Consider the following 26,500-nt stretch of genomic DNA (forward strand, 5'->3'; position numbering starts at 1 on the left):
CATGACTGGAACGATGGGTGTTGCCCATTCGCTCCAATCTATTTTGGATAATACGCCTGCTTTTTCCAAATTCTCCAGCTCTGCCTCGGCTGCTGGACGTATTGCGTATGGCACCGGTCTTGCCTTAAAAAATTTGGGAATTGCTGCATCTTCCACTTTTATTGAGGCGGTGATGCCTTTCAAGGTTCCTAGTTTCTCTTGAAACACTTCTTTGGCGTTGGCCAAGATGTCTTTTAATCGTTCAGGTATGATGTCATCATTGTTTTTTTCCTTACTGGTCACCGTCAGTGCCTGAATGGAGTGCCAGTCTAAACGTATCTTCCTGATCCATTCACGTCCCAACAACGGTGGACCACCATCTTGTAGAATGTATAAATACAACTTTTGTATTTCTTTGCCGTTGTATACAACAGGCACCCTTATTTTTCCTTTGGGGTATACTTTCTGCCCCGTATATGTTTTTAAGATAATGGATGTGTCTTTTAGAGGTATATGCGAAAATAGCCTCTCGTAATCCCATCGATTTATTACGGTTAGAGCTGATCCTGTATCTAGCTCCATTTTAACTGGGGACCCTGCTATTGTGAGGGTAACCCAAATGGTTTGGTAATCATCTTTGGCAAGTACATTATGTAATTTGAGACAGCTTAGTCTCTTGTTTTTGAAGTCGCTATCGCTCTTCTGGTCTTCGGAGCTACTGTCCGTCATCATTTGTACCTTCCTGTACTTTTCTTTATTGATTTTTTTTTTCTGTCAGTGGATTTATTTTGTCCAGATCGGCATACCCGTGCAATGTGTCCAATCTTTCCGCATTGCCTGCATGCTTTGTCCTTGAACCAGCAGTCCCTCTGGTTATGGGTGGATCTGCCACAGCGATAACATCTTTCGAAACCCTGTGTCATTTCATGGGTGCCGAAGTCCTGTGTCTTTTGTTGTATCTCTGCAGCTTCTTTTGCTGCTGCTTCGTATGATACAGCCATACTGAAAGCTTTGTCCAATGTTAAATCTTTTTCAGAAAGCAGTCTTTTTTGTGTTCCTTCACTTAAGAGACCGCAAACGAATTTATCTCGAAGATAATCTGATAGTCCTGCCCCGAATTGGCAGTACTTTGATAGCTTTCTTAATTCGGTTAGGTAATCAGCGTTACTTTCATTCTTGTGTTGATTTCTCTTGAAGAACTTGAATCATTCTGCTATCAGCAGCAGTGTTGGGTTTAAGTGCTCCTGCAGGGTATCAACAATTTCTTTAAAATTCTTGTCCTTTGGTTTGGCTGGAGTGATTAAATTTCGTAACAGCCCATATGTCTTTGCGCCCATTAAGTTCAGCAGTACTGAAGCTTTTTTTTCATCTTCTATTCCATTTGCAGTGCAATATACCTCTGCTCTTTCCACGTATGTGGTCCAATCCTCTATTTCGCTATCAAAAGCATCAATATTACCAGATTTAGGCATTTCAGAAAAGATATGGTGCTTCCCGCGCTTTTTTTCTTTTCTGCAGCAAAGATATGGCGCTTCCCGCGCTTTCCCGCCGCTGCTGCCGATAACAACGCTGTTTAATGCGGTTTCCGTTCTCTTTTTTTTAATTTACTGTTGGAGACTTGTTCCTGCCGGAGGTCTGAACGCTGACCTGCTTGCCGCGCCGGCCGTCTCCCGAGTGCTCCCTCCCAGTCCGTTATTGCTTGCCTCCGATTTCGCTGCCTGTCTCAGCTGTAGAGCCAGCCGCTGGAGCCGCAGCCTGATGCCTAGGAAGGATTAGCGCAGTACCTGCCACCAGCTTGGCCAGCTGGTGAAACCACAGCTTCTCTCACTTCCTTGAGTCTTCTGGACGCCCGAGGAATCGATGTCCTTGAGGTGCTGCCGAATTGCAGGTAAGTCCGTTCCCATCCTCGTCGCCACTGTAGTGTCCGTGTGTTGATAAAGACACTGAAGACAGGAGTTGGTTCATAGGTATTTACTAAGCAAAGTCTGGGGGGGGTTCTAATGGATATACACAATATACAGGCTTATATAGCCCGAGTGGCAATTACTGGTATTACAGCTCTTAAAGGCACATACACCACACAGATCACCTGTAAAACAGAATCAGAAAGTAGCCAGTCAGTTGTCTTTATATACTTTCAATTGTGTCCAATGCTTCCATACTCCTTTACCCCTTATGTCTAGACAGGCACAGGTATCCCCACTGATTATGATTTCATATGGCCCACTCCATTTTGGGGCGAACCCTGGTTTGCTGGGCAGAGTTTTCACCATGACTTTACTACCCGCTGAGGGAACATAAGCTGTCATTGTGAGCTCTTGTGCCCGATCCTTGTCCTCCTGATTATCGCGGACATTCTTTCGCATCTCCTTTAATTGAGTGCTAAGTTCCAGAACGTATCGTTTTAGTCTATCTTTTAAAGGGCCTACATCGGCCCCACCTGTTATGATGCCTTCTGGCAATTGCATCGCCCTTCCTGTCATCAATTCATAAGGGGTCAAGCCTGTCGTTAGGTTTTCAGTGGCTCGCAGCTTCATTAGGATAATGGGCAATACTTCAGTCCAGGTTTTCCCCGACGTCTGCATTGCCTTTGCCAATGCATTTTTAAGGGTTCGGTTCATTCGTTCCACCATGCCCGAACTTTGAGGGTGGTATGGGATGTGGAATTTTTGTTTAATTCCCATTAATTGGCATACTGTTTTTATGACACTCCCGGTAAAGTGGGTACCTTGATCAGAGTCCATTTGAATTGGTATTCCCCACCTGGGGATTACTTCTTCAGCTAAGACTCTGGCAACCGTCAAAGCGGTGCAATTTTGCGTGGGGAAAGCCTCTACCCAGCGGGTGAATTGGTCTATGACCACAAGGCAGTATGTTTTGCCGTGTGACGGTGGAAGGGGACCTGTGAAGTCTATTTGTATGTGCTCCCAGGGCCCTCGTGGCCTTGGTTGATGTCCCATTTTGACCTTTATGGGTCGCCCGGGGTTATACTGCGCACAGGTGATACATCGATGGCAGTATCTCGTGATATCTCTTCCCATCCCCTTCCACCACCATTCTTTGCTGAGGCTTCCCATCATCGCTTCTCTCCCTGAGTGTACAAGCCCATGGTGGAGTTCTAATAGTGTATTTTGAATGCACTTGGGGGCCATTACCCTGTTATCCTTTCGCCAGGTATTATCGCTTCCCCGCTTTGCACCTTGTTCTTCCCACGTACCTTTTTCGACGTCGGAGGTGTCCTCATGGAGTTCGTCAATACTTATCTCGTCCTCGGAGCTGCTCACAGTGGCTATTGGTACTTCTTCGATTCTTTCTTGCTCTAGCGCCCTTTGTGCTGCTTGGTCCGCAGCCTGGTTCCCCTGGTGATTTAACCAGTCCAGGCTAGTCCGGTCCGGTTCCCTCTGATGTGCCTTAATCTTAATTACTGCTACCTGTTGGGGTTTGTCGCTAGCTTCTAGGAGGGCTTCTATCCTCAGCTGGTGTTTTATGGGATTGCCTCCCGTAGTAATGAATCCCCTCCTACCCCATGCAGTCATATAATCGTGGACCACCCCAAAGGCATACCTACTATCTGTGTAAAACCCTTCTTCATTGTTGCAATGTATGTGAAAGTCCTTACTCATATCTGGCAGTCCTAGCCCTGGGGCTGATACTAGCTCAGACTTTAGTTGAGTATAAGCTTCCTCTTGTTCCGGTCCCCAATCTATCGGTTCCAACGCGGGTTTACCCCCTTTCACTAATCTTTGTATAGGTTCTGCTAATTTAGCGAACCCCGGGATAAAATTTCGACTGTAATTAAAGAGCCCCAGTACCTTCCTGACTCCGCGTACTGTTACGGGTCTCGGCATGCCCTGGACAGCGTGTTTCCTGTCCTGTGGCATTTCTTTAAGTCCTTGGAAGATTAGATGTCCCAGGTATAGGACCTGAGTTTTTCCTATCTGTGCTTTTTTAGGGCTTACCTTGAGGCCAGCCGTCTCTAGGGCCCTTAGTACTAAATATAGGGTTGCCAGATGGTCTGCCTTCGTTTCCGAGGCTATTAGTATGTCGTCGACGTACTGCAAAATAGTGCTTCCTTTAGGTACTTCTATCTGTTTTAGGATATCACTCATGACGCGGTGAAAAATAGCTGGGCTATTATGGAATCCCTGTGGCAATCGGGTCCACGTATATTGTTTAACCCCTACTGTGAATGCAAATTTCTCTTGTGATTCCGGATCTAATGGGAGTGCCCAGAATCCGTTAGCTATGTCTAAAACGGTGAATATCTTCTGTTCAGGGGATAGCCCATTCAAAATTGTTGAGGGGCTGGCAACGATGGGGTGTAATTTAGGAGTGACCCTGTTGAGGGCCGTATAGTCTATGGTCAACCTATAGCTCCCATCAGGTTTCTCTACTGGCCATGTGGGGGAATTAGTAGTGCTCGTGGTTTCCCTCAGGATACCCCTTTCTACTAGCCCCTTCACTATGTCCACGACTGCCTTCCTGGCCTCCGCCTTTATTGGGTACTGGCGGTGGGATTAGCCAATGTCCCGCCCCGACTCACAGGAGCCATCTCGACTATTTCAACGTCCCCCTCGCCTGCAGGGGCTGTTGGTTCTGCACTGTAATATGGGGGAAGGGAGGTGGTGTCTGGACAAGTCCCCATTCGCCCCCCCTCGTATACCTTACACTCTAATTCCTTTATAATCTTTGCTTGACATTTCGCCTTTGTCTTTAGTTCCGTAACCATCTGTACTTTGTCTTGTGCAACTTTCTTTATTACGTTTACTTGTTCAATGAGTCCTGCTAGTTGGTGTACTAATAACACTCCTACCTTCTTGGTTTTATCCTTTGTCTGTTTAGTCAACCAGCTTCTCTGGAGTTCTAAAGTCTGCGACACATCCCACCTGTCTTTCTGCACCTTCTTAATTAACGACTGTCGGTTTGTCATATAAGAATATGTGAGGGAGCCCGAAGGTCCCCTCTTAACTTCCTCAACTGACATCGCCGCTGCTTCACCGATCGTTCCTTCGTGTCTGGAGATCTGTTCCTTAGAGAGCCCCCCTATTCTTTCCTTCCGAGAATACCCGAGCTTCTTGTCGCACTCTATGCCAGCGTTCTCAGAGGTCCGGGTTTGTCTTTCTCTCAAAACTGCCCGGACGTGTAACGCTTGCTTGTTGGACGGGGTTTCTACCCCTCCTCGGTGTCTGTTTACCTGATCAGGGTCCTACAACACCGACACTAATAATCTCCTAGTTCACTTAGCAACATGATATAATGCAGAAAAATGTTAACCGTACTCGACTAGTATCACGACTTTAGAACACCTTGGAGTCTCGGCACCTACTTCATGGTCCTGGCCTTCGCATGGGGCATTTGCCCTCTTAACAACCGGCCTGAGGCTAGGTGTCTGAGACAAGTGTCCTCCTGATCCGAGGTTTTTCTTAGTTACTTAGTTACTATTACACAAATACAAATACACACATACAAATCAAGTAGTGTCTCTTACCCACTCAGTCTATGTCCCAGATTCGTTTTGGTGCCGCTTCGCCGTTCAGTCGCCTTGTCGAGTGTCTCTGATTTATGGGCGGTCAGAAATCTGACTACTCATCCTGGTCACTGATTCGAACGACTGTTCAGCTCCGTGGCACCCTGCTCGCAGCGCCAATTTGTTGTAGGAAAAATGATTCCTCGGAAACTAGACTTTGAGTAAGAGAGACAACTTTATTAAATGACAGAGCTCTGGGAGAAGCGTCTGCAACCACGCGGTCTGCGAGAGCACCTTCTCCCCGATTGTAGTACGTGCCGAGCTTATATACAATTCCAAGAAGTTGGTTTTAGATCATTTACATTCATCCAATCAATTCGTTTATTAGCGCATATCGTTATTTTCCTCCAGTCAGGAGTTTACACACTTGTGTTGCCAATTCTGCCTCTTCAGGTCTTCGTTCCGTCTTGTTCCCCGGCGGAATGTGATTAGTTCGATAATAGGATACAAGTGATTAGTTCGATGATAGGATACCAGTGAACCTTGTTAGTCCTCAGTGATTCAATTAGTCCCAGTCAGGACACGAGATGAACTTTGTTCCAGCCATGCGTAAGCGTGGCATGTCTCACTGTGCAGTGATTCAATTAGTCCCAGTCAGCGAATTTGTTGTTTGTGTCTTTTCCAGCAAAATCTTGTCCAGCAATCTTGTCCAGCAAAATTTTATTCTAACAAAACCCCTTGAGACACAACAAAACTGGCGACGAGGACGACGGACTTGCGCATCACTTTGCACTGGAATCGGCGATGTTTAAAGTAAGAAGTTCCTGTCTTTTCTTAATGGCGCGCCCGCAATTTAGTGCTGATGCAATCGCCTCATAAAGGTGGCGGTTCGTGTGTTACACAAATAAGAAGGGGGAGAGTAACGATACAGTGAAACGAAGTGGAGGAAAAGGACTGTAAAAATAAAAATAAAAAGTGGAGGAAAAGGACTGTAAAGAAAAAAAAAAGATAACAAAATGGCTATGCTAACCGGAGCGTTTGGACCATTTGATGAAACAGCGGAGCAATGGAGTGCTTATACAGAGCGTTTCGGATTTTTCGTGACTGCAAATGGCATTAAAGATGACGTGAAAGTGGCGACGTTCCTCAGTGTGATCGGAGCAAAAACATTTGGCTTGTTACGGAGTTTGATGCACCCGGATAAGCCCGGCGCTAAGACATATGATCAGATTGTGGAAGTTTTGGAAACACATTTCGCACCCAAGCCACTGCTGATTGCCGAGAGGTTCAGGTTTCACAAACGAAACCAAGGGGAGGGTGAGTCCATAGCCGAATATGTTGCAGTGCTAAAGAAGCTAACTGAGCATTATGAGTTTGGTGAAACTCTAAATGACACTGTCCGTGATAGGTTTGTGTGTGGATTAAGATGTGAAGCAACACAGAAGCGCTTGCTCACGACTGACAAACTGACGCTTAAATCAGCAGTGGAGTACCTAGGCCATGTCATCGACGCGGACGGCCTACACACAGCACCGTCGAAAGTGAAAGCCATTGCCGACGCTCCTGCACCTACAAATGTCGGCCAGCTGCGGTCATTTTTAGGCCTCCTGAACTATTACGGAAAGTTTATTCCACAGCTGGCATCACTGTTGAAGCCATTACATGAGTTGCTGTGTCAGGGCAAGGCCTGGGCGTGGACGAAGGAGTGCGAAGCTGCATTCAAGAAAGCCAGAGCAGCTTTGACTGACCCCAGAGTGTTGACGCACTTTGACCCGTCGTTGCAGATTCAGCTGGCCTGTGACGCGTCGCCTTATGGCGTCGGCGCGGTCGTGTCCCACATCTTTCCCTCAGGCGAAGAGAAGCCGATTGCATTCACGTCAAGGTCCCTGAGCAAGGCGGGGGTGAAATACCCGCAGATCGAAAAAGAGGCTTTGGGCATCATCTTTGGAATCACTACTTGTTCAGAAGGAAATTCACCTTGCTGACGGATCATCGTCCTCTGACATCGATCTTTGGTCCACACACAGGAATACCCTCCCTGGCAGCGTGCAGGATGCAGCGCTGGGCGCTGATGTTAAGTGCTCACAATTACAACATCAAATACCGGAGGTCAGCAGCACATGGCAATGCGGATGGATTGTCAAGACTTCCACTGCCTGTGCCCTCTGAAGGCTGTGAGCAGAAGATTTTCTACTTTGACATGGTGAGCAATGCCCCTGTCATGGCCCGGCACGTCAAGAAAGAGACCAGAGTGGACCCTACGCTATCCAAGGTGCTGGATCGGGTGATGCGAGGAGACAGATCACGGGTGTCAGACGCACCACCTGAGCTCCTACCTTACCTGTCAAGAGGGAAGGAGTTGTCTGTCACGTCAGGATGCCTCCTTTGGGGCATGCGAGTGATCATACCACCAAAGCTGCGGAAACATGTCCTCAACGAGCTGCACTCAGGACATTGTGGTATTGTCCGGATGAAGGAGCTGGCACGAAGCTACTTCTGGTGGCCCGGTCTGGATCATGAAATTGAAGTTGAAGCGAAATCATGCCTATCATGCGAGACAACCAGGGATACGCCAAGAGCAGCGCCACTGCATCCATGGGAATGGCCGGCGACACCGTGGCAACGGATCCATCTGGACTTCGCGGGACCAGTGGAAGGAGCGATATTCCTGGTCGCAGTGGACTCCCATTCCAAATGGCCGGAGGTTGCAGTAATGTCCACTACCACTACAGAGAAAACCATCGAGACTCTGAGAGAGATGTTCGGGCGATTTGTTCTGCCGGAGCAGATCGTAACTGACAATGGAACACAGTTCACATCCCAGGAGATGGAGGAGTTCCTCAAGAGCAATGGAATCCAGCACACGTTCTCCGCGCCTTATCATCCATCCACGAATGGATTGGCGGAGAGATTTGTCAGAACGCTGAAACGCGCGTTGAAAGCGGCAAGAAGTGATGCTCCTCTAAAGCAGCGCCTGAATGCTTTCTTGCTGAAATACCGAAACACGCCTCATGCTACGACTGGAGCATCTCCTGCTTACCTACTCATGGGAAGGCAGCTACGGACACGCCTTGACCTGCTGAGGCCAATGTCCACAGAAGCAGTGGTGCACGCCAATCAGCAGGATCAAGTCACCAGATGAGCTCAGAGGTCCAAAGAACGACACTTTGTGGTGGGGGGCAAAGTCCTCGCGTGTAACTACACCACCCCGGAGCGGTGGGTCCCGGCTACGGTCATTCAAAAGACGGGCCCCGTTTCATACTGAGTCCGCACCGGAGATGACCGAACATGGAGATGGCATGTAGACCAGTTACTGCCAAGACAATCGCCACAGGTAACCCAAGAAACAGAGGATCAAGGACCTGCTGGGGGCTCCAGCAGGGACTGGTCATCCGACCCTGAGACGGTGGCACCATCCACTCTTGTGCCATCGAGGGAGGAAGCCACGCCTGCAGGGTCATGGGAGAGCCAGCCAGAGCCTGCTCCTGAGACTAGGCGTTACCCCCAAAGAGAAAGGCAGCCTCCAGAGCGCCTTAGTTACAGTTAGTGCTAACCTGTGTGCATGGGGCAGAATAATCCCCAGGGTTAGCGGAATGTAGAGGCAGTCTACCCTCTCTTCCAAAGTTATAGTCATTTTCAGTTATTCTGTTTTGTGGACATTCTATTTTAAGGGGGAGGAAATATGTTGTGTATTTTGAATGTGTATTAGAATTGTCCCACATGGGATACCGTAGTGGTGATTTGCAATGCACTATGGGAAATGTAGTGCATTGAGTGAAGAAGCACATTGTAAATAAAATGGCCGTTAACTAAACTCTCCACCCCAGAGTCCTTCTTAATTGTTATATAGGTAAGGGTATAAAACCCCTTGAGACACAACATTTATAATGACAGCGCCCGTATTGGCTTGCAAAGCAGGGATGATGTCCATGTTACTGCAAGGTCGTCACAAAGATGGCTTTGACTAGGAATAGCCATGTTGCCAGGCCCTGTTAATATATGAATGAAGTGTGTGTGATAAAAATGATAACTTCCGGGAAGTTATGTCATCACTTCCTGTGAACTATGAACTATGAACTATGAACGGTGTACATACCTCACTTCCTGTCATATGTCACTTCCTGTTGGACTGGTATAAATACTGGTCTGTTCAGTATTGTAAGAGGCTTCTACCAGAGGCATGGTAAAGACCTCTCTTGTGTATATAGTGTGTTTATAAGTTACTTAAAGCTTACTTTAAAGTTACTTGATGGTAAGTCTCCTTTTTCTTACATCAATTTAAGTAACTTAAATATTTACACTGACAAATACTAGACCTTCAGACAAACTCGGAAGTTAAGGATCCAGGGAACCACCCATCATGGAGAAAATCCTTAGACCTATTCGTCTGGACTTGGACCCGAATACACCAGCAGCTGGCAGAGTATGGAAGCATTGGTATCGTACTTTTGAGAATTTTCTGGATGAATGTAAAGCGGATGCTCCTGCTAAATTGAAGATACTTGTCAATTATGTGACCCCAAAAGTGTTCGAATATGTTGATGACTGGGATAATTACGAAGAGGTGATTCGGGCACTTAAGAAACTGTATGCGAAGACCCCAAATGAGGTCTATGCTAGACATCTACTGGCCACAGCCCGACAAGGGCCAGGGGAATCAATTGACGAATTCCTGCAAGAACTTCGCAGGCTCAGCGTAGATTGTAACTTTCAGGCAGCCTCAGCTGAGCTGTACCGCCAAGAAATGATTCGTGATGCTTTCATCTGCGGGATTGCCTCTCCATTTATACGCCAGCGTCTACTAGAAAGTAAAACACTTGAGCTACAAAAAGCTTTTGACCTAGCTTGTTCACTGGATTTGGCAAAGAGAAATGCAGACCTCTATCAGCTGCCCAGATCTCGATCTGCTGCTGTAGCTGCAACCAGACAATTCAAGCGGTCTCAGGTGAACCCTATCATGGGGGAATCTAATTCTGATAATTCTGATGAAGAAGAGGAGGACGACCCCACTTTAGCAGCCTCTTGGCAATCTAGGAAGGAATGCTTCTTTTGTGGAGATGCTTTTCACCCTAGGAAAACCTGCCCTGCTCGCAATGCAATCTGCAGTTATTGCGGGAAAAAAGGACACTTTGCTAAAGTTTGCCTATCAAGGGCCTCTACGAGGGCCAATCCAGCTAAGGCCTACCGAACTGCCCCAATTAGGGCCTATCAAGATGCTCCAGCTAGGACCTATCAAGCTTCCTCTGGAGCTCTCTCCCGAAGAAGCACACCGAGAGTTTTAGCCACTCTCTGTGCAACGACACCAATTACAGCTGCTTGCCCACAGAACCTGTCTCAAGCAGCCACAAAAATTTCAATTAAAGGGCATACCTTAGATGCCTTAATTGACTCAGGAAGTACTGATGGTTTCATTAAGGAACAGATTGTTGCGAAATTGAAACTACATGTCTTCCCATCGGACCAGGCAATTGCGATGGCCCAGTCATCACTTAATACCAGAATCTCCGGCTTTTGTGTTGTTGATATGACACTTCATGGTCGTATGTATCCCTCCACCCGACTTTCGGTGCTCAAGGACTTATGTGGTGATCTCCTCTTAGGGCTGGACTTCCAAAAACAGCATAAGAAACTCACCATTGAGTTTGGTGGATCCAAACCCGGACTTACTATTTCTAATATACCGTCTAAATTACCATTTTGTGCATTATCAGCAGCTTCACTTGATGAACCCTCATTATTTGCCAGTATTCCGCCTCAATGCCAACCGATAATAACGAAATCGCGGCGCTTTAATCAGGAAGACCAATCTTTTATTGCGGCTGAAATCTCTCGACTTCTAGCAGAGGATATCATTGAACCATGTTCGTCGCCCTGGCGGGCTCAAGTCGTCATTGTCAAGAACCCTCTAAAACCTCACAAACAGCGACTATGCATCGATTATTCGCAAACCATCAATCAATATACCGACTTGGACGCCTACCCATTGCCATGCATTGATGATATGGTTAATAAACTGGCCGAATACAAAGTGTTCTCAACTTACGATTTAAAAAGTGCCTATCATCAGTTACCCTTGAAGGTCTCAGATAAGCAGTACACAGCCTTTGAGGCTAATGGACGGCTGTACCAATTTCGTCGCCTCCCATTCGGGGTTACTAATGGAGTGGCTGTCTTTCAACGGGCAATGGATGGCCTGGTTAAGCAGGAAAACCTAAGGGACACTTTTCCCTATCTTGATAACATTACCATTGCAGGTCACGATCAACAGGAACACGACTCCAACCTCCAAAAATTTCGGGATGCCCTCCATCGCCGTAATTTGACCCTGAATGAATCCAAATCTGCTGAGTCGCAACCGACCATCAACATCCTTGGCTACTGCGTAGGCAATGGTATCATTAAGCCAGACCCAGAAAGACTTCGCCCGCTCCAAGAGCTCCCGTCACCTAAGAATCCGGCTTCTTTACGTCGGGCTCTTGGTCTGTTTGCATACTACGCTAAATGGATTCCTCATTTTTCGGACAAAATCCAACCCTTGCTGCATGCTAGATCATTTCCACTGGGAACAGCGGCTGTTGCAGCCTTTAACCTTCTCAAAAAACAGTTGGAGAAAGCGGCTCTTCACTCCATTGATGAGAATCTCCCTTTCGTGGTTGAATGTGATACCTCGGAGGTGGCGATCTCGGCTACTCTGAATCAGGAAGGTCGTCCTGTAGCATTTATGTCCAGGACCTTACAAGGTGCCGAGCTACATTATCCTCCGGTTGAGAAAGAAGCTACAGCCATCATAGAGGCAGTACGGAAGTGGAACCATTTTCTAGCTCGCCAGCACTTTACATTGATCACGGACCAACGATCAGTCGCCTTCATGCTCGATAATCGAAAACGAACCAAAATTAAGAATAATAAAATACAACTTTGGAGGATGGAACTGGCCTCTTTTGGTTATACCATTCTCTATCGGCCTGGCAAGGAGAATGTGGCCCCGGACACCCTCACACGGGCATTCTGCTCCACTATGTCATCCTCCACTCTCATGGATGTCCACAATGGTTTGTGTCATCCTGGCGTTACGCGCATGCTACATTTCGTACGATCACGGAATCTCCCTTTTTCCACTGGAGATGTAAAGAAAATATGCTCAGAATGCCGGCTTTGTGCGGAATTAAAACCTCAGTTCTTCCGCCCCTCAGATGGTATACTCATACATGCAACCCAACCGATGCAACGACTTAGCATCGATTTTAAGGGCCCAGTGCCCTCTTCAACTCGGAACACATATTTGCTCACCATGATCGACGAATATTCACGTTTTCCGTTTGCCTTCCCCTGCTCCAATATGCTGGCGTCCACAGTAATCTGCTGCCTTGAGCAGGTATTTTCTCTCTGTGGCATGCCGGCTTATATTCACTCAGATCGGGGTCCATCCTTTATGTCAAGGGAACTCAAGGACTACCTCTCAGAACGGGGAATTGCTACAAGCAAAACAACACCATACCATCCCATCGGAAATGGGCAGGTAGAGAGGTATAACGGTATCATCTGGAATTCCGTACGTCTCGCTTTAAGATCTCGGGGCCTACCAGACCAGCAATGGGAAACAGTGCTTCCGGATGCATTGCACTCTATACGGTCCCTGCTTTCTACAGCCACAAATACTACACCTCATGAGCGGTTCTTTGGATTCCAGCGTCGCTCATCTCATGGGACATCACTCCCGTCATGGCTAACTACTCCTGGACCTGTATTACTCCGAAGATACGTTCGGACGTCTAAAAATGACCCTCTTGTAGACGAGGTCGAACTAACCGATGCCAACCCCACCTATGCCAACATACGATATTCCGACGGCCGAGAATCTACCGTATCATTACGGGATCTGGCTCCCTGCCCACCAGGACCTAGTGGGACATCGGGTGATGGCATTTCACCAGGAAACTCTTGGGACCTATCGGGTACCCCTCTCCAGGATCCTGATCGGACACCAACTAGCTTGGTGCCGGTAGAACCCCGTGCTCAAGGTTGCGACCCTCCCAGTACCGTGCATGAAAGTACTGATCCGCCACAGACCAGCTCTGCACCTCCCTCTGAACAGAGGCAGTCCGACTTTGAACCTATTGGGGCTCGTACTCGAAGCCATGATCTCCCCGACCCTTCACAGGGCAATCCAGGCCACACAGACTCTGACCAATGGCCAACCGCATGTAAGCGGACCAGCGACCCTCTACGACGGGAATCCAAACGGGTGCGACTCTTCCTTGTTCGGCGGCTGAGGACCAAAAGGTAGACCACAGCCTCCTAATCCTGCAGGAGGGAAGAATGTGATAAAAATGATAACTTCCGGGAAGTTATGTCATCACTTCCTGTGAACTATGAACTATGAACTGTGTACATACCTCACTTCCTGTCAAATGTCACTTCCTGTTGGACTGGTATAAATACTGGTCTGTTCAGTATTGTAAGAGGCTTCTACCAGAGGCATGGTAAAGACCTCTCTTGTGTATATAGTGTGTTTATAAGTTACTTAAAGCTTACTTTAAAGTTACTTGATGGTAAGTCTCCTTTTTCTTACATCAGTGTGTGTATTGTGTTCAGTTACAGGCTGGTTGTCTTTGGTTTTGTTGTGGTCACAGTCCCCTCTATGACATGTTCCAGTGCTCTGACGTCACAATGATGCTGCTCCAGATCTCGTAGACCTAGCTGTTCTGCAGTGAATGCCAGCCTCGTGCCTGTGAGGTGCTCACTTTTGCATTTTATTTCAGATTGTGACCATGTGCGATGACGCTGAAAAGATCCGCCGAGATAATTTGAAGCTGACTGCAGAAAACAAAGCATTAAAGCGGCAGATTACCCTCCTTAAAGAGAACGAGGAGCTGCGCAATCTGCTGTCCTCCAACTGTGCACCACTGCTTGGACAGAAGTCAAACTGTTTCCCAAACTTTAGTCACTCCACTGCAGCTGCAACAACGCGAGGTAACTCAATCATTTGTCCTCTTTGCGGGCCTGTAGCAGCAACAACAACTTGTATTTATATAGTGCCTTTAACATAGTAAAACGTCCCAAGGTGCTTCACAGGAGCGTTATCAGGCAAGTAAGAGGGTGGGTAGCTCAGATCTGAGGTACATTCAGCCCATGGATGACTGACACATCTACAATGAAGGACCAAAAGTTTTATTTAAATTATTTAGTTTTTCTTTGCCAATTTTTTCCCGTAAATTCTCTTTCTTGTCCTTCAACCAAGCATTGTAGATTAATCCAAATTATAGAGGTTCAGACTCCAGAGATAAATCAACTTGTTGGTTTTATTGATATTGACAAATTACAAGCAAGCATTATGTCTATATACTTACTAGTAGTATATTTAGTGGGTAAGCAGACTCTAACCCATCCAGGCGAGTTCTCAGCACAGAATATCACAGAATTACTGAAAGTTAACTTATTTTCTGCCGAGATGGACAATGTCAGATGACTTGCTCTGAACCTATCAATTCTGAGATTGTCATGTTAACTTTGCATCAGATGCTACTACATCAGTGGATGGCAGTGTCGCATCACATACATTCCATTCTCACTGGAATAGAGGGTTTGTTTATTTCTTATCAATAGAAGATGAGACAATTTTGCATGGTTATAAATATCACACCTTAACACAATGATAACAGCTGAAACATAGACATGTTGACTCCAAACTAGTTATAATTCTTACACAAACTCTTTGATGCTTCTTAAATTGCATTAACCTGACTCCTCCTGCTTACTCAGCATTCCCCTGCAGAATCCTAAAGAGTTAAGCCATGCATTAGCCTCTATCACACAGAATACATCACACAGCCCCATCCAACAATGCCTGCAGTGATGCCTCATCAAATTTAGGCGCAGCTCTTGCCCTCCCGCTGGCCATTGTTCCTGCAGGCTCCTGTGCCATCATAAGGGGAAAGCTTGGAAGCCTGCAGAGGAAGCAAGGCTTGCTGTGGACCTTAAATGCAGCAGCAATGATGATGTCATCGGAGGGGACTTGCAGTCATGAAAAACCCATTTGCAAAGGCTTCCCACACGTTGGAAATCAATTGGCCAATTGAGTTAAAATTGCATCAATCTCACACATCCATTTAGATACGTGTGGGAATCACGAAATTCGGGGAACCTGACAATTGCCCGCACCTGAGTTAAAATCGACCCCTATGCCGCTATTTATGAAGTCCAGGATCCCGTAAGCTTTTTTAACCACTTTCTCAACCTGACCTGCCAGCTTCAACGATTTCTGCACATATACCCCCAGGTCTCTCTGTTCTTGCACCCACTTTAGAATTGTACCCTTTAGTTTATATTGCCTCTCCTCGTTCTTCCTACCAAAATGTATCACTTTGCACTTTTCTGCGTTAAATTTCATCTGCCACATGTCCGCCCATTCCACCAGCCTGTCTATGTCTTCTTGAAGTCTATCACTATCCTCCTCACTGTTCAGTATACTTCCAAGTTTGTTTCATCTGCAAATTTTGAAATTGTGCCCTATACACCCAAGTCCAAGTCATTAATATATATCAAGAAAAGCAGTAGTCCTGGTACCGACCCCTGTGGAACACCACTGTATACCTTCCTCCAGTCCAAAAAACAACCGTTTACCACTGCTCTCTGATTCCTGTCACTTAGCCAATTTCGTATCCATGCTGCCATTGTCCCTTTTATTCCATGGGCTTCAACTTTGCTGACAAGCCTATTATCTGGCACGTTATCAAACGCCTTTTGGAAGTCCATGTACACCACATCATTGTCATCATCAACCCTCTCTGCTACCTCATCAAAAAACTCAATCATGTTAGTTAAACCCAATTTGCCTTTAACAAATCCATGCTGGCTTTCCTTAATTAATCCACACCTATCCAATTGACTGTTAATTTTGTCCCTGATTATTGTTCCTAAAAGCTTCCCCACTACCGAGGTTAAACTGACTGGCCTGTAGTTGCTGGGTTTATCCTTACACCCTTTTTTGAACAAAGGTGTAACATTTGCAATTCTCCAGTCCTCTGGCACCATCCCCCTTTCTAAGGAGGATTGGAAGGTTATGGCCAGTACCTCCGCAATTTCCACCTTTACTTCCTTCAGTATCCGAGGAAGCATCCCATCTGGTCCTGGTGACTTATCTACTTTAAGTACAGCCAGCCTTTCTAGTACACACTCTTCATCAATTTTTATCCCATCCAGTATCTTAACTACGTCCTCTTTCACTATGGCCATAATTTTCTGTACCCAGGCGGGTCGGGTACGGGCAGTCGGTGTGTCAGGTCGCGACACCGTTGTCGCTTCCATCCCGCTACTGAGATCGACTTTGCGCTAATGGGGCCTATTAAGCTCGCCCTGTGAGTTACCCGACCCAATTAAATGGTGCGGGCCTGATGACATCATCGGTGACGTTTTCAGCCGGTATATTTAAAGGGGCCATGGCCACATTGCATTTGAAGGTTCATCCAGGAGTGTGCAGTCACTGCACTGGAGGCTTTGATTGCTCCAAACAGTTGGAGACATCGTTGCACAGAGGCAGAGGGCTGCACCCAGGTTCTCCAAGGACTCCCTCCATATCCACGCAGGAAGGTCCTCTTCCCTTCCAATAGGCGGAAGAGACCTCCCCAGGAGACAAAAAGAGCCTGGGCTGGATTTTCAATGGGCCGTGGAGGCATGATTGGAGGCGTGTGGGGGGTTAAAATCGCGAAAACTGGTGGGTGGGCCCAACCAGCCCCCCGGCTGGTTCCCGACTACGAGCAACTTTAACTCAGTCATTTCTAATGGTCCCGACTCCGCCCCGCCTCCAACAGGCGGGATAGGTCATTGAGGCCCTTAACAAGCACTAAATAGCCTCTATAATCCTATTTTGAAAGGCTCTTGCGAATTTAACCCTTTTCCCACATGAAACACGCCTGGTGGGAAACACGATGGTGAAACCTGGCGGGAGCACTATTGGATTGCTGACTATCAGCTGCAGGTCAACCATTAAAGAGGAGATTTGATCAGCCATCATTTGCAGGTGGCAGGACTTTGTTGTCTCAGGTCTGGGGGAAATTTTAGAAGGCATAACCACAGCTGTGGAAGTTTGGAGCCTGATACCCATCTCCAGTGTGACCTCCTGGGAAACCCCTCTCTCCACCCTCACTGAGCGCTTCCTCAACTGAGGCATATACCAGAAGCATGGGAGCCATTTATTTCCTTCCCTTCTGGGCATTAGATGAGCTCGAGCACCAGCCGTGGCACCAGCAGAACCAGGTTCAACAGCAGCAGCAGCAACAGGAGCGCCAGGCTACTGCTCACCCACCTGAAGCTGCACAGGCCATAAGAGGCCAGCGCTTGGAAGCCCATCAGCGCAGGAGATACCCCCCAAACAGGGTCTACAGACACAGGGTCAGCTTCCTCAACATGTCTGAGCAGCAGTGCCAAAGGCGGCTCCGACTTTCGCGAGAGGTAGTGGGTGACATCTGCGCAATGCTGCAACAATACCTCCAGCCCAGAGGACCAGGTGGAGAAGCCTTACCAGTGGCCGTCAAAGTCACCACTGTGATGCGCTATCAATTCTAATAAAAGGCTGGGCAGAGTTCAGAACGACAGGCTTTTATTAACTACTGAATTGCACTTCAGACAGATCAGGACTATGCCTCTAGTGGACGACCGAATGCCAGGAGCTGCCATGCGGCCGCTCTTATACTCGGTAGCCCAGGGGCGGAGTCAGCTGAGGCATAGTCAGGCACAACAGTGAAACAAGAGTGAACGACAACAACAACAGTGAACTACAGTGGTTTACCACATTCACCCCTCGTTTAAAATTAAGTCCGGCGGGGTGAAGTGTATCAAAAGTTCGAGTAGGCGAGTCTGTCGGGCGGCCTCGTTTGCCGTCGAGATCTTCGTGGCGACGGTTGCGATGGTACAGCTTCCCACGACGCGTCTTGAGCGGGGTCCAGCACCGGCGTATCGTCCCCTTTGGTGTTGGGTGGGCGAGTGGACTCCGGCTGGTCCTGAGGTCGCGGCATGCCGTCTACTGGGGTGGAATGGACAGGGGTGAGAATTGGGTCTACTGAATTTTGGGCCGTGTCGGAGGGGGTCGTGGTGGGGGGCAATGGTGGCGGGTCAGTGGACCCCGAGGGTGACAGATCTCTAATGGAGACTGTATCCTCCCGCCCGTCCGGGTATGCCACGTAGGCGTACTGGGGGTTGGCATGGAGGAGGTGAACCTTCTCTACCAGGGGAGCCGTTTTGTGGGACCTTACATGCTTCCTCAGCAGGACGGGCCCTGGGGACGTCAGCCAGTGTGGTAGTGAGTTACCGGATGTGGACCTCCGGGGAAAAACAAACATTCGCTCATGGGGGGTTGCGTTGGTGGCTGTACACAGCAGTGACCGGATGGAGTGGAGCGCATCGGGTAGGACATCCTACCAACGGGAGGTCGGAAGGCCCCTAGATTTTAAGGCTAGGAAGGCCGCCTTCCAGACCGTCGCGTTCTCTCTTTCAACCTGTCCGTTCCCCCGGGGGTTGTAGCTGGTGGTCCGGCTTGAGGCAATACCTCTCATGAGCAGGTACTGACGGAGTTCGTCGCTCATGAAGGACGAGCCCCGGTCGCTATGAATATAGCTGGGAAAACCGAACAGAGCAAAGAGGTTGTGCAGGCATTTAATGACCGTAGCGGTGGTCATGTCCGGGCAGGGGATGGCAAAAGGGAAACGGGAGTACTCATCAACTATGTTGAGGTCAGAGGAGGGGAGGGGCCCTTTAAAGTCGATACTCAGGCGCTCAAAAGGGCGGGTGGCCTTGATCAGGTTTGCTCTGTCAGGCCTATAGAAGCGCGGCTTGCACTCTGCACAGACTGGGCAGCTCCTGGTCATGGTCCTGACCTCCTCGATGGAGTAAGGCAGGTTGCGGCCCTTAATGAAATGGAAGAACCTGGTGACCCCCGGGTGGCAGAGGTCGTTGTGGAGGCCCCGTAGTCTATCGATCTGCGTGGTGGCGCATGTGCCTCGCGATAGAGCATCTGAGGGTTCGTTGAGTTTCCCTGGCCGGTACAAGATGTCGTAATTGTAGGTGGAAAGTTCGATTCTCCACCTCAAAATCTTGTCATTTTTGATTTTACCCCTCTGCTTGTTGTTGAACATGAAAGCAACTGAACGCTGGTCAGTAAGCAGGGTAAATCGTTTTCCAGCCAGGTAGTGCCGCCAGTGGTGCACCGCCTCCACAATGGCCTGGGCCTCTTTTTCCACAGAGGAGTGTCTGAGTTCGGAGCCCTGGAGGGTTCGTGAAAAGAAGGCCACGGGTCTTCCCGCCTGGTTAAGGGTAGCGGCCAGGGCAAAGTCAGATGCATCGCTCTCCACCTGGAAGGGGATGGACTCGTCTACCGAGTGCATGGTGGCCTTGGCAATGTCATCTTTTATACGGTGAAAGGCTAAGCGGGCCTCCGCCGTCAGGGGGAAGGAAGTGGACTTGATAAGTGGACGGGCTTTGTCCGCATAATGAGGGACCCACTGGGCGTAATAGGAAAAGAAGCCCAGGCACCTTTTGAGGGCCTTGAGACAGTGGGGCAGGGGAAGTTCCATCAACGGGCGCATCCGGTCAGGGTCAGGACTGATGACTCCGTGTTTCACCACGCAACCAAGGATAGCGAGGCGGGCTGTGCGGAATATGCACTTTTCCTTGTTGTACGTGAGGTTTAGGAGTTGGGCCGTGCGGAGGAACTTATCAAGATTGGCGTCATGGTCCTGCAGGTCATGGCCGCAGATGGTCACGTTGTCCAGGTAGGGAAACGTGGCCTGTAACGCATTCTCGTCGACCATCCGGTCCATCTCCCTCTGGAAGACGGAGACACCGTTGGTGACGCCAAAAGGAACCCTGAGGAAGTGAAAAAGGCGGCCGTTTGCCTCGAAAGCTGTGTACTGGCGGTCCTCAGGGCGGATAGGGATTTGGTGGTATGCTGCCTTGAGGTCAATGGTCGAAAAAACGCGGTATTGCGCTATCTTATTAACCATGTCGGCTATGCGGGGGAGGGGGTATGCGTCCAACTGGGTGTACTTGTTGATAGTCTGGCTGTAGTCGATGACTAGGCGCTGCTTGTTGCCAGTCTTAACGACTACCACCTGGGCTCGCCAGGGGCTGGTACTATCCTCAATAATCCCCTCTTTCAGGAGCCGCGTCACCTCAGATCTTATGAAGGATCTGTCCCCGGTGCTGTATCGCCTGCTCTTTGTGGCGATAGGCTTGCAGTCGCGGGTGAGGTTGGCGAACGGGGGGGGGGGGTGATTTTGAGGGTGGAGAGACTACAGGTGGGGCGCGGCGGGCAATTTAAAAACTGCTGGTTGCAGACAGTGAGCGGGGGAAGAGGTCCACCGTATGTCAAGGTGACACTCTTAAAGTGACAATGAAAGTCCAACCCCAGTAGAACGGCAGCGCAGAGATGTGGCAGGACGAATAGCTTTACATTTTTATATACAGAGCCCTTCACCGAGAGGGTCACTATGCAGTAGCCGCCGACGTCTGCTGAGTGGGATTTCGAGGCCATGGAGATCCGATGGCGCGTTGGCCGGACCGAGAGGGAATAGCGCCGTACTGTATCAGGGTGTATGAAGCTCTCCGTGCTCCCGGAATCAAAAAGGCAAGTTGTGGCGCGGCCATTTACCTGGATGTCCATCGTGGACCTGGCTAGCTGATGGGGTCTGGATTGATCCAGCGTGATGGAGGCCGCTGTGGAGTCGGTAGCGTCGCTGTAGAACCCCGGTGAGGCGGCGGTGGGTGAGTCGGGGGCCCGTTGGCAGAATGGCGGACAAGATGGCGGCGTCGGAGAGGAAGGACAAAATGGCGGCGCCCATGACGATCCCGATCCCCACGAGGCTGGAGGGAGGCAAGATGGCCGCTCCCACGAATCGCACGCGGCGCTGCTGGAGGTAGGGGTCTTCTGACTTCTGCAGACGCCAGCGTAGTGTCCCTTCTTACCGCAGGCAGAGCAGACCGCGTTTTTCGCCGGGCAGCGTGCCCTGGGGTGTTTGGTTTGGCCACAGAAATAACATTTCTGGCTCGGGCGGGACATCGCTGCAGCAGTTGAGGCCAGGGCCCGTGGCGGCGCCGCGTCCCAAGGTGGCAGCGGCTGCGGCATCCATGAGGCGGCCGCACGGTCCGGGGAGTAGGCCTCCATGTTCCGGTGGGCTACGTCCAACGAGAGGGTGAGTGAAATCGCCTTCAGGTCGAGCCCGCTACTTTCCAGCAGTCGCTGCCGTGTGTGAGTGGACCTGAGGCCCGCCACGAGGGCGTCCCGGATGAGCTCCTCCGTATGTTCCGTGGCTGTTACTTGCTTGCATTCGCAGGCTCGGCCGAGTTCCTTCAGCGCCCGTATGTATGCTTCTGTGGGTTCCCCGGGCTGTTGTTTGCGAGACCCCAGGAGATGTCTTGCGTAAACATAGTTGACCGGGCGTGCGTATTGCTCCTTCAAGATGTCGATAGCCCCCTGGTAGCTCGTAGCGTCCCGGATAAGGGCAAAAGCTCGGTGGTTTACTTTAGAGTTCAGCACCCTGAGCTTGTCGGCATTGGCGGCGACGGTCTCGCCGGATGCAGTCAGAAAGGACTCAAAACAGTGCAGCCAGTGCGAGAACTTAGCAGTCGAGTCCGGTTCTTGCGGGTCGAGTTCCAGGCACTTGATCTTAAGAATCTGCAGCATCGTTTTTTTTTTTTTTTCAGTAGTTAATAAAATTGATGCGCTATCAATTCTAATAAAAGGCTGGGCAGAGTTCAGACCGACAGGCTTTTATTAACTACTGAATTGCACTTCAGACAGATCAGGACTATGCCTCTAGTGGACGACCGAATGCCAGGAGCTGCCATGCGGCCGCTCTTATACTCGGTAGCCCAGGGGCGGAGTCAGCTGAGGCATAGTCAGGCACAACAGTGAAACAAGAGTGAACGACAACAACAACAACAACAACAGTGAACACAGTGAACTACAGTGGTTTACCACACACTGCACTCAACTTTTTTGCCTCAGGCTCATTCCAGGGATCAGCAGCAGACATCAGCGGCATCTCCCAGGCGGCCGCACACACTTGCATCACGCAGGTAACCGATGCCCTCTTTGCAATCGTGCACAATCACATCCATTTCACCAAGGATCGGGCAAGTGTCACGGCGCGAGCGGTTGGATTAGCTGGTCTGGCAGGCTTTCCAAGGGTGCAGGGCATCGTTGACTGCGCACATGTGGCCCTTAAGGCACCCCATCGCAATCCAGGTATATTTATCAACTGCAAGGGCTTCTACTCCCTTCACGTTCAGCTGGTGTGTGACCACAAGAAGGAAATTTTGCATGTTTGTGCCAAGTACCCTGGCAGTTGCCATGACTCCTTCATACTGCGCCAGTCTAGTGTGCCTCTGCCATCCAACGAAGCTGAGGAGAGCTACAACTCCAGCCACATGTCCACCAGAGCCATAATCAAGCAAACCATCAGTTTGCTGAAGATGCGCTTCAGATGCCTGGATAGATCCGGCGGAGCCTTGCAGTACTCAGCAGCCAGGGTCTCCAGAATCGTCGTGGTTTGCTGTGCACTTCACAACATGGCACAGCGTCGTGGCTTGCAGATTCCTGAGGACCAAGTGGCTCCTCACATACCCTCCTCAGATGAGGAGGAGGAGGAGGAGGAGGAGTGCAAAAATGCACATCCTGCAGAGGCCCATCAACCAGCGGCAGCATTACGCGAGAAGATGTGCCTCCCCTGTGGCTTCAGCAGATGTGGAGGCCCCGTGCTCACTTTGCTGCTGTTCCTGTCTCGACACCTTTGGCGGGCGTCCTCTGGGGTTGCGAGCCTGTGAGGGCTCGTCAACAGTCTGCTGCTCCTGCAGCTGTGCAGGGGTTGAGACCCCGATCTCACTTGGGTGTGGACTCCGGTGGGGCTCTGACCGAGGGCTCTGCAGTGGTATGGAAGTGTGAGCGCTTGGAGAGGAGCCACCACTTCCTTGATGTCTGCCACCAACTTCCCTCTCATGGGTCAGGTCCCCCTCAGCACCTGCAAGTGGCAGGAGAGTACCTTGCTGCACATCAGGGGGGGCCATGGGGACCCGTATCTGCAATGGCAGTCCTACTCAGAAGGACTTCCATGAAGGTCTGGTTTCTCAGTTCAATAGATGACCATCGCTCCTCCAGAGATGTTATTCTGTTATGAACACTCACCATGTTTTCAGCACTCTGGCAACTTATCTCCTCCATGGCCGAAGCCATCCTCTTGTCTACTGTTGCCATCCGTTCGAGGGAGGTTGCCATCCTCTCCGTCGTGATGTGTTCATGCGCCACTGACTCCACAAAGGCTCTGCTCATGGTCGCTATGGACCCCTCCATTCGCTCCACACTCGCAGCAACCCTGGAGACAAAACCTGCCAGAGACTCCCGCATCTGTTCCTGGAAACATAGAAACATAGAAGATAGGAGCAGGAGTAGGCCATTCGGCCCCTCGAGCCTGCTCCGCCATTCAATGCGATCATGGCTGATCATCCAAATTCAGTACCCTGTCCCTGCTTTCTCCCCATATCCCTTGATCCCTTTAGCCTTAAGAAATATATCCAACTCCTTCTTGAATATATTTAATGAATTGGCCTCTACTGCCTTCTGTGGTAGAGAATTCCACAGGTTCACCACTCCAATAAATTCCTCGTCATCTCTGTCCTAAATGGCTTACCCCTTATCCTTAGACTGTGACCCCTGGTTCTGGACTCCCCGACCATCGGGAACATCCTTCCTGCACCTAGTCTGTCTAGTCCTGTTAGAATTTTATAAGTTTCAATGAGATCCCCTCTCATTCTTCTAAACTCCAGTGAGTAAAAGCCCAATCGACCCAATCTCTCCTCATACGTCATTCCTGGCATCCCAGGTATCAGCCTGGTGAATCTTCGCTGCACTCCTTCCATGGCAAGAACATCCTTCCTCAGATAAGGCGACCAAAACTGCACACAATATTCAAGATGTGGTCTCACCAAGGCCCTGTACAACTGCAGCAAGACATCCTTGTTCCTGTACTTGAACCCTCTTGCTACGAAGGTCAACATACCATTTGCCTTCTTAACCGCCTGCCGCACCTGCATGCTTACCTTCAGCGACTGGTGCACAAGGACGCCCAGGTCTCGTTGCACTTCCCCTTCTCCCAATCTATTGCCATTCAGATAATAATCTGCCTTCTTGTTTTTGACACCAAAGTGGATAACCTCGCATTTATCCACGTTATATTGCATCTGCCATGCTTTTGCCCAATCACCCAACCTGTCCAAATCATATTGGAGTTTCTCGGCATCCTCCTCACAGCACACATGCCCACCCAGCTTTGTGTCGTCTGCAAACTTGGATATATTACATCTAGTTCCCTCGTCCAGATCATTAATATATATTGTGAACAGCTGGGGTCCAAGGACCGATCCCTGCGGTACCCCACTAATCACTGCCTGCCACTTGGAAAAAGAGCCGTTTATTCCAACTCTTTGCTTTCTGTCTGCCAACCAGTTCTCTATCCAAGTCAATACCTTGCCCCCAATCCCATGTGCCTTAACTTTACATGCTAATCTCTTATCGAAAGCCTTCTGCAAGTCCAAATACACCACATCCACTGGTTCTCCCTTATCTATTTTACCAGTTACATCCTCAAAAAATTCCAGTGGATTAGTCAAGCACGATTTACCTTTTGTAAATCCATGTTGACTTTGTCCGATCCGGTCACTGTTTTCCAAGTGCTCTGCTATTACATCTTTTATAATGGACTCTAGCATTTTCCCCACTACCGATGTCAGGCTTACCGGTCTGTAATTCCCCGTTTTCTCTCTACCACCTTTTTTGAACAGTGGGGTAACATTAGCTACCCGCCAATCCATGGGTACCGTTCCAGAGTCTATAGAATTTTGGAAGATGACCAGCAATGCATCTACTATTTCTAGGGCCACTTCCTTAAGTACCCTAGGATGTAGATTATCAGGCCCTGGGGATTTATCGGCCTTCAATCCCGTCAATTTCTCTAACACCGTTTCCCTACAAATACTGATTTCTATCAGTTCCTCCCTTTCATTAGACCCTATGTTCCCCGACAGCTTTGGGAGGTTATTTGTGTCCTCCTTTGTGAAGACAGAACCAAAGTATGTATTTAATTGGTCAGCCATTTCTTTGTTCCCCATTATAAATTCCCCTGATTCTGACTGCAAGGGACCTACGCTTGACTTCACCAATCTTTTTCTCTTCACATATCTATTAAAGCTTTTACAGTCAGTTTTTATGTTCCCTGCAAGCTTACACTCATAATCTATTTCCACCCTCTTAATTAATCCCTTTATCCTCTTTTGTTGAATCCTAAACTGCTCCCAATCCTCAGGTTTACTGATCAATTTATATGTCCTCTCCTTGGATCTTATGCTATCCCTAATTTCCCTTGTTAACCATGGTTGAGTCACCTTTTTTGTTATATTTTTATGCCAAACTGGGATGAACAAATTCTGTAGTTCATCCATGCGATCTTTGAATGTTTGCCATTGTCTATCCACCGTCAACCCTTTGAGTGACATTCCCCAATCAATCCTACCCAACTCGCGCCTCATACCATCGTAGTTTCCTTTTTTTAAATTCAGGACCCTTGTCCCTGAGTCAACTACTTCACTCTCCATCTTAATGAAGAATTCTATCATATTACGATCACTCCGACCCAAGGGGCCTCGCACAACAAGATTGCTAATTAATCCTTTCTCATTACAAGTCTAAGATGGCCTGATCTCTAGTTGGTTCCTCGACATATTGGTCCAGGAAACCATCCCAACCGTATACACTCCAGGAATTCCTCCTCCACAGTATTGTTACTAATTTGGTTAGCCCAATCTATATGTAGATTAAAGTCACCCATGATAACTGCTGTGCCCTTATTGCACGCTTCTCTAATTTCCCTTTTAATGCCATCCCCGACCTCCGCATTACTGTTTGGAAGTCTATATACCACTCCCAGTAACGTTTTCTGCCCCTTGGTATTTCTTAGTTCTACCCATACAGATTCCACACCCTAAAGCGGTGGAGTTCCAGCACCGCTGATC

The 26,500-nt window shown here is 48.9% G+C and overlaps 1 protein-coding gene across 1 annotated transcript in view; it reads left to right on the plus strand.

Moving 5' to 3' along the window:
• The first annotated feature begins 14,168 nt into the window (after positions 1-14,168).
• The window catches only part of LOC147119932 (speriolin-like protein), an 80,161-nt gene continuing 67,829 nt past the window's right edge, over positions 14,169-26,500 (plus strand). The window contains exon 1 of the mRNA XM_085983796.1: positions 14,169-14,419. Coding sequence (XP_085839922.1) covers positions 14,218-14,419 — 202 coding nt within the window. The 5' untranslated portion in view covers positions 14,169-14,217. The remainder of the gene's footprint in view (positions 14,420-26,500) is intronic.

This window comes from Somniosus microcephalus, chromosome 4, assembly GCF_052327205.1.
Source record: "Somniosus microcephalus isolate GS21.2 chromosome 4, FLI_Smic_1.0, whole genome shotgun sequence".
NCBI classification, from domain to species: Eukaryota; Metazoa; Chordata; class Chondrichthyes; order Squaliformes; family Somniosidae; genus Somniosus; species Somniosus microcephalus.